Source organism: Lactuca serriola, chromosome 2, assembly GCF_051521515.1.
Source record: "Lactuca serriola cultivar US96UC23 chromosome 2, Lser_US96UC23_V15, whole genome shotgun sequence".
Taxonomy (NCBI): Eukaryota; Viridiplantae; Streptophyta; class Magnoliopsida; order Asterales; family Asteraceae; genus Lactuca; species Lactuca serriola.
In genome coordinates this window covers 43,006,478-43,014,974 of record NC_136409.1, presented here as the reverse complement: position 1 = coordinate 43,014,974, position 8,497 = coordinate 43,006,478, and the positions used below count along the sequence as shown (strand labels likewise).

General features: G+C 32.8%; 2 protein-coding genes across 2 annotated transcripts; both read right to left on the bottom strand.

Moving 5' to 3' along the window:
- Window positions 1–1,612: 1,612 nt before the first annotated feature.
- LOC145086202 (putative pentatricopeptide repeat-containing protein At3g15130) lies at window positions 1,613–3,726 on the bottom strand. Its single transcript, XM_079023949.1, has one exon. The coding sequence runs from the start codon at window positions 3,649–3,651 to the stop codon at window positions 1,798–1,800; it is 1,854 nt and encodes a 617-aa protein (XP_078880075.1). The 5' UTR covers window positions 3,652–3,726; the 3' UTR covers window positions 1,613–1,797.
- Window positions 3,727–4,977: 1,251 nt separating this feature from the next.
- Window positions 4,978–6,625, bottom strand: LOC145086201 (tRNA dimethylallyltransferase). The gene is made up of 7 exons (XM_079023948.1): window positions 6,459–6,625; window positions 6,247–6,367; window positions 6,096–6,139; window positions 5,917–6,027; window positions 5,698–5,790; window positions 5,400–5,506; window positions 4,978–5,306 (listed from the first exon to the last, which is right to left on the bottom strand). Exons 1-7 carry the CDS (start codon window positions 6,536–6,538, stop codon window positions 5,173–5,175), a joined length of 690 nt encoding a protein of 229 aa, XP_078880074.1. The 5' UTR covers window positions 6,539–6,625; the 3' UTR covers window positions 4,978–5,172.
- Between the last annotated feature and the right edge of the window lie 1,872 nt (window positions 6,626–8,497).

The window sequence follows — 8,497 nt, the reverse complement described above, 5'->3', positions numbered from 1 at the left end:
TTGCTGGAATTGGGGACTAGAACCATGTGAGAAATTCATGGTGTCTTCTTTCAAACATTATATGGAATCTAAACAACTACCATCCTCAAACGGAAAATGGATCTAGGATAGTTAGTTCCCGACAAACTAAACGTACTAGCATGGAGAATCTGTCATCGTAAACTCCACATATTGGAAAACCTTGCCATGTTTGGTATATCTTCTTTATCTCTTTGCAAAATCTACAATGTATGCCTAGATAATGAGGAACGTGTATTTCTTAACTGCCCCAAAATAAAGGATGTGTGGAATGCATTAAGAATCTAGTGGAAAAGCTTGCCCTCAACATGTCCATCTATAGATGTATTATTAGAGAATGCAAGCAAGAAGTCTACTGGTTTTGATGCACTATACGAGTCAATCATATTAGTGTTTATTTGGTTGTATGGAGATTTCATAATCACAAGATATACAAATCATATCCTAAATCTCACATGGTCCTGTAAACGAGGTGTATAGACTATCTCACATTTGGATAAACTTCAGGATAAAAGAAAAACAGATGTCTCAATTGAACAAGTTGTTGTTGCAATACTATACAAGAATGTATTGATAAAGAGTTTTATATAGAAAAGTCTCATTATTTTGGAAGGAATTTTAATAAAGTCCGAAAAGTTTTTTTTAACAGAAAAGTCCTATTATTTTGAAAAAATCACATAATCTGTCATTTCCTGTTACAATATAAAAAAAAAGATTTTTTCGTTAATTTGGGCAAAATGTTAAATAATCGGGAATTTTTTGTTCAAAAAAAAAAACTTTTAGGACTATGTTAAAAGAATTCAAAATAATAGGACTTTTATGAATAAATATCTAATCTCTTAACCTTTGTTTTTCTATTGTTTCTTATTTTTGTTGTTTTGCACCTTATACCTCAAAGCACCTGGCTACTTTTTTCTTTTAAATACAGATACCAACAGTTAAAAAAATAAAAAATAAAATTAAACAACTTAAGATATTTTCTTGATTTTGATTTTAATTCGTTTGGTGGTAGGTTAAGTTTTTTCTTTTTTTATTATTGGAAGTAATTTCTTTGGTTTTGTCTTTAAAATAAAGTGCTCATTTCCTCGTATTGAATTTAATGTGTATATTAAATATCGTTTCATACAGTAGAAAATAATGATCACGTCGCCTTTAAGGCTATTGCCTATTAGTAAGTCAATCACTATAATCCTAGATTAAGATACAAATCTTATAATTAGAATTTGTAATGATAAGATAGTTGTTGACTCTCTCTCCATCTCGCTAAAGTGCATTTGATGATAATATATTTAACTAAAATATATCTAACCATTATTTTTAGAGTTTACATCTTTCAATTATACAATATTTATTATTTTAAAGAAACTTTATACTTGCAACACCTATCTTTTTTTTTTTTTGTAACAATGAACTTAGAAATTATATCAAACTTAGAGATTTGTATCTTCACAAAAATTAATCTAAGGTTTCAAGTCTTTGGAGGTGCAATATAAGAGTTCTAATTCCAATTTGGATGGGCTCTTCTACACTCTTAAGTCACCACCTATAACATTCTTTATATCCCACACGATTTTCTTAGATCAGTATAACCCACTTTCTAAAAAAGATAACGTTTTATATAAAAACAATTTCATGGTTTTAAGTACATTGTGGATTGAGCCCATGTAAGCATTGGCCTATATGGGCTCTTATATCAGTTACCTGGTAGACAGTAGAGAGACCACTGTATACCTGATTTACATCTTACAAAATGTTTTTAGGACAGTACGAGCTCAATTTTCACCGGATCCAAGATTGGCCGGGTTTCTTTTTTATTCCCTTTTCTTGCATCAAACCCTTTATCCTAGCAACTTCCTCCCACCTACAATCATCCGCACACTTATTCGACATCAAAACATAACCTCCACTCTCTAATGGCTCAACTTCACATAACTTTTCACAAGCCCATTTCGCCATTTCCAAATCTTTATATAAATTACAATAAAATAAAAACACTTTCCAAACAACACTCAAATGCGAAATTTTATTCTCAAAAAGAAAACCCTTTACCTCATTCAACCTACCACCTCTTCCCAAAAGATCCACCATACAAGTGTAATGCTCGACTTGAGGCTTAATGCCATAAAAATCTTTCATTAACATGAAATAATCACACCCTTCTTTAATTAACCCTTGATAACTACAAGAAGTTAAAACCCCTAAAAAAGTTATCTCATTGGGTGCAACCCCTTCATTTCTCATCATCTCAAAAAGACGAATAGTCTCCTTTCCTTCACCATGTGATGCAAAACTCGATATTATTGAAGTCCATAACACAACATTTCTAATCTTGGATTCTTGAAAAACTAACAAAGAACATTGTAACTTTCCACATTTGGCATACATGTCTATCATTGATGAACTTAAATACACATCTTCATGTCCCGTTTTCAATACATATGTATGAATAAGTTGACCAAGATCCAAAAGCCCGGAATCAGAACAACCAGAAAGAACACTCGCAAGGGTAAATTTGTCAATTTCGCCATGTTCATGAACCATAAAGCTGAAAACTTTTAAACCATCTTCTATCTTACCATTTTGAATGTAACCACTAACTATTGAACTTAGAGACACAAAGTCAACATCTGAAGTTTTGAAAATGATCATTGCTTTTTCCATTTCGCCACATTTGGAGTACATGTCAAGAAGTGAATTCTTGATGAAGGAATCATGGATTCCAACTCTTAGAAGTTTACCATGAATCTGTTGTCCTAAATTGATATGATTTAAAGAAGATGATAATATTAAAGCTATTGAGAAAGTAAAATGTGTAAAAGATGTACCATTTGTCACCATTTGGTAAAGAAGTTGGAGTGCCCTTTGTTCATACCCATTTTGCAAATTTCCATCTATGATAGTATTCCAACTTGCTGGATCTTTATTGGGTAATTGAAAGAATAAATCCTCAGCTTTTTTTATATCTTTGTTCTTCAAAAGTGCACTGATCATTATATTCCATGAGACTGTATCTTTATCAGTCATCAACTCAAAAAACTTTGTGGCATAATCAAAAGCCTGACATTTCACATAGAAATCAAGTATGGAATTCTGTAATGTCGTGTCTAAAAAAACCCCTTTTCTCAATATCCATCCAAGAATCGTTTTACCCATGTTAAGCTCCTTTGCACTTCCACAACACTTCAAAACACTCGAAAATGTGAACTGATTTGGGGTAATACGTTCCTTTTGCATCTGGGTAAATAAACCTAAGGCCAGGTTGTGTGATCCAGTTCGTGAAAACCCGGAAATAAGGATAGTCCATGATCGCACATCTCTTTGAGGAATTTCATCGAACAGTTGGTGGGCAAGTGTTAAATTAGTGAACTTTACGTACAAGCTCAATAGATAGTTACTAACTTGCAAGTGACTGATAGCAGCGTTCTTGATTACAGTAGCATGAGCGATCCCCAATGAGATTTCGCTGGTTGGATTAGGTAAAATTAGTTGTGTGATATCGAAATGATCAGAATCTGAACCTAAGGTGTGCAATTGAAGTAAGGTCTTCGTTGTGATGATGTTTCGGGGTACAGGTTGTAAGGATGGTGATCGGAAACAAGACAAGGCTACGAATGCATTGTCGATTCGACGCATAGCTACTGAATCATTTGCAATGCTGACAGAGATAGTGCTTTTGTAAAAATTTATGAATTGGTTTTGAATATTATACGAAATAATATGATGTTATACTATGAGTTAATTTTAATTTTTTTACAATTTATGTATTTCTAGTTTGCTAGTTTTATATTGACTTTCAATATGTATTATTTGTTAATTATGATGTTATATTATAAAGCTTTATATTGTTATATTAAGTAGGTGTTAAATTCATGTATTAATATTAAATATTAAAGTGTAACATTAAATATTTTTTAAAATAAAATTTCGAAATAATAAGGAAAGAGAAACATATTTATTGCAATTTACTGTCACATCTTCCTTAATAAATAAATGTTTTTTTGCCATATGTCAATCTCTCATTAGTTTTGACACTTGTCATTTTGTGGTATTTTTGAAATAAATATTATCCACTTGTCAATTCTTGGTTTGTTTCAATTTTTAAAATTAAAGTCATATACTATATATGTAAAATATTAAATATCATATATATGATATTAAATTGCAATAAATACATTTCTTCCTTTTTTATTTTAAAATTTCACATTAAAAAATATTTTATGTTTACAATTTAATGTTTAATTTTTTTTTAAATCAACATGTGTAATACACGGGTCTCACACCTAGTTTATTACAATAAATACTTTACATATATAAATATAAGTATTATATGTCATTTTAATTTTAAAATTTGAAAAAAAAAATCTATAAAATAACATGTAGGTATTATTTATTTCTAAAAATACTACAAAATGACAAGTATCAAAACTCATAAAAGATTGACAAGTGGCAAAAAAATATTTATTTATTAGAAAGGATTATTAGAGAGGATGTTAAATTTAATTTTTATCTCAAAAACTTAGTTATTTCAAATAAATATTTGTTACTTGTAGTGAAATGTCGTAAAAAAACTAATAAATATAAAGATTGTTATTAAAATTCCAAAGTTCAAAAAATATATTCATTTTGTTAGAAAATGAAGTAATTTATTGGCAAAAAAGAAACGCTATTTACACCAAACATTACACAGGTTTTCTCATGAAAGGGAGAACTTTATGACATATTACTGGAAGAAGTTTATAAATATAAACATTCAAAAATGTATAAACATTTGAAGAAATAATATTATTTGTAACCAAATTACCAAAGATGTTAAGAGTATAACACAATTTAGGTGATTGAACATCATTTAACGAAGGATACATACATCTTGCAAATACATAAGAATTTTTTTACACTATGACAATTTTTTTTTATTATATAAAAATGAAAAAGTTATCTTTACTAGAAAATATCTATATATGGGGTCAAAATGACCGAAAGGTCTTTGTGTTTTCTATATATTTACAAAATTAACATCAAGTCAAAAAATTTGGATGGGGGAGAAATTGACCATACTACCCTTACTTACCAACAAAAATAGATCTAGTCCTAAACAAACACAAATACAAATCCATGAACCAATTAACGAAAACTTTATCTATAAAAGATTCAAATCTAGAGATGGTATTTTTTTTGTTCTTCAGTTTCATAGATTTCTTCCAAAACTAAATACTGAAGTGCAATGGAATACTTAGCACTCTTTGTTAAGCTGCTATTGTTCTTCAGAATAAATGATCCAATTCCATCACCTACCAACCACACACAAATCAAAAAATAACAATGTATTTTATGTTAATTCTTATTAATAAAAATTAAAAAATATACATTTATCGTAACCAAACCTTTGATGGTGAAAATAGAGTTGAGCCATCCCTTGTAAATGTGGAGCAATCTTGGGGTCTCACCATGGTGAGTATCGGCTACCAAAAGCATACACGGTCCTTTTTCACTGTGTTCAAAATCAGGTGAAAACCTCTACAATCTGTTGTAGAGATGAAAACAGACCAGGTTTAAAAAGTCTGGTCTGGTAACCAAACTGGCTTAAAAAAACCTAGTTTGGTAACCAGATCGGGCCTAGATAGGTCCGGTCTGGTTGTTCATCTCTACTCTGGAGTAATAGAGAAAAACATTTTTGCTTACTTGGCATGATTGATTGCGTTGCAACACAAAGCTAAAGTTCGGGCTATTGCTAATTCTTTTCCACGAGGACTATTGTATCTTTGTTGACAATTTCTTCATTACATAATATAAATATGTCAATTAGAAGTGGTTTGTAATGGATTAAACTCTAACATTTTAGGGAAAAAAATTGCATTTGATAATATAAAGATCGTCTTTGAGGATGTATATCAAGATTACTTTTCATCAAAAAATTCTCCAAAATCATCAATTATAACCAAAACAGGAAACGTATCATGCATGTGAAATGCAGCAAAGAATTTGTTGATCCCTTCTTCATCCTCTACATACCTAGAAATCAGATCAAAATGTAAATTTAGATGAAAAAAGAAGCAGGATATTAGGGTTTCGAAGTTTACTTCATTTGAATGCGATCAAATACATCAGAAGATGGATCAATTCCCTGTAGAAGGAACATTAACATCCATAACCATAACATTTGATGAGATTTGAAGACCAAGAGCTATTAACATATGAGTAATTGTAAACACGATGAAAGGAAAAATCTACCTGAGAGAGAAAAGGGGGCTTTGTACTTAATTTGCGTCTACTACACATGAAAACGGCTGATTTATCATCGGTGTTAACGATGGAATTGAATGCAAATTGAAAAAGCAGCGATGTCTTCCCTCTGTAATAGCATCAAGGACAATGTTTTAGTCGATTTCAATCGGTGCGAGAGAAAGTATGTTGTGTATAAGGGAGTAACAGGGAGAACTTACGAAGAGGGAGGGCCAGTGAGCAGCATCATTTCATTGTCGGGTGAATCGGGGAAGTTGATGGAGAAGAATCTCTCCACCATTGTTGCCACCGGACTTTGGCTTGTGTTAGCAGTGGTGAGTCGGAGAAACGAGTTCGGTCCTCGGAACACGCTGATTAGTGTTTTTGATTTTTGGGAGGGATAATGACTTAAATGTTAAGATATTATTAGTTTTGTATAAATTTCGTCGCCAAATTTTTTTTTTTCATATTTTCCCATTGAACTTGTTGAACCGTTTAAAAAAGATCATTATAACCTAAAACAGTAGGTTTACCCAGTTTCCGACATATCTGACTACTCCGGCAAAGCTCTGGTCATATTCTCCTGTGAACATGATTTTTCCGACGAACTCAAGAACTCGGGTTTGTTCTCTCCTTATGTCTCTTTGTTAGATCTAAACAAAATTTGAACATAAACATATGTGGGTGTTCGATTTTCAAAGTCAAGAACTCAAACCCGGAAATCAATTCTTCATCTTCATCTTCTTCTATTCAAACTCAAGAACACACATCACAAGTTCTAACTCTAAAAACGATTTTTGAAGTGTGTGTATGTTAGATCAGAACACGAACCAAGATCTTCAAAAATCGAACATGAAATTGTTTATGGGGTATTAATACAAATAATATATATTACAGATTCAGGTTCATCTTCAAGCTCAACTTTTGGGTTTGAAAACCCTAACTCGAGTTCATCTTCAAGCTCGTCAGATCTTCAAGATCAATTTTGAGAAAACCTCCACATGTGAGTGTGCTCATCTTCAAGGAACCTACAACACACAAACTCAATTTCTTCTTTGTTCTTGGAAATCGATTTATGGGTTTGAAAACCCTAACTCAACTAAGGGTTGTTCTTGAGTTTGATTTTTCGTCTTTATGTGTTTCCGGAATACCATACCAATCCTCGAGTTTGTAAGCTTCAAACAAATCGAAGGTATATATGTGTGTTCATCATGTGTATGTATGAATTCATCTTCATATGTGTTCGATTTCTGAAAAAAAAAAAAATAACTTACCCCCAAGTCTGAGTTTGTGAGCATAATGTGGAAAGAATTCAAATTGCAGATAGATTCTTCTAAAATAAACTCGAAATCTGGAGTTTTTCGGATGGATTTGTTCATTATGTGTTTCAGATCTTTATCTAGTTCATGTAACACCCGTTTATTTATTAAGATAAATAAATAAATTAATGAACGAATGGTAGCCTAAAATAAATAATTATATATGTAGGGTGTTAGGTTCGAGGAGTTAATTGCCACATTTTTGGAAGTCGGGGGTTAAAAGTGTGAGTTCGGGACTCATTTTATAAATATCTATGAAGACAGGGGCTCCGTGGTAATTATTTGGATTTAATTTAAAGGAAATGAGGTGAAAGGGGCTGAATATGTCATAATTAAGATATTGGGGGATGTTTGGTAAATTTCGTACCTAAGTTGTAAAGGATTTTAATGCTAAGGGTTTAAATGGTAATTATCGGATTCATTTTGAAAGGAAGTTTTATGGAGAGGGGCCATTCCTGCCATTATGGAGGGAAGTTTCATGAGACACGGTATTTAACTGTTGTATTGCTCTCCGTAACCCTAACCCTAGAGGACCATACATCCGCCACTTCTCTCCATCCTTATGCCCCTCACCGGTACCACCACTACCCCCATTTTCCGATCAGCGAATGGCCGCCATTCGAACACCGAGTCTCCACCGCTCTTCACCTCTTTCTTCTTCTACAGTCGCTGCCACGAGACGTTGCATCCACCACCCGCTACCACGCAAGTCGGAGCTACCCAACCGCCAATGGAAGTCGCAACCACCACCATGGTGTGCGCTGTTGATGTTGCGTTTCGACAATGACGAGACCGCCGCCTGCTGCCTTGGTATTGAGCACCTTCGCAGTGTGGTTGTCGGAGGCGTAACCAAATCGTGAAGGTGTCGCCGCCACCTCCCTCGTTCCTGTTGCGTCATCACAGGTCCATTACCGCCGTTAGCCGCTTCTGTGACGCCTTCG

Excerpts from the sequence above, each read along its gene's own strand:
- LOC145086202 (XM_079023949.1), bottom strand. The coding sequence starts at position 3,651 with ATGCGTCGAATCGACAATGCATTCGTAGCCTTGTCTTGTTTCCGATCA.
- LOC145086201 (XM_079023948.1), bottom strand. The coding sequence starts at position 6,538 with ATGGTGGAGAGATTCTTCTCCATCAACTTCCCCGATTCACCCGACAAT. Across the intron at positions 6,028-6,095 it reads TTTGATCGCATTCAAATGAA|GTATGTAGAGGATGAAGAAG; the intron begins GTAAACTTCGAA and ends TCTGATTTCTAG. Across the intron at positions 5,307-5,399 it reads CTCTATTTTCACCATCAAAG|GTGATGGAATTGGATCATTT; the intron begins GTTTGGTTACGA and ends TGTGGTTGGTAG.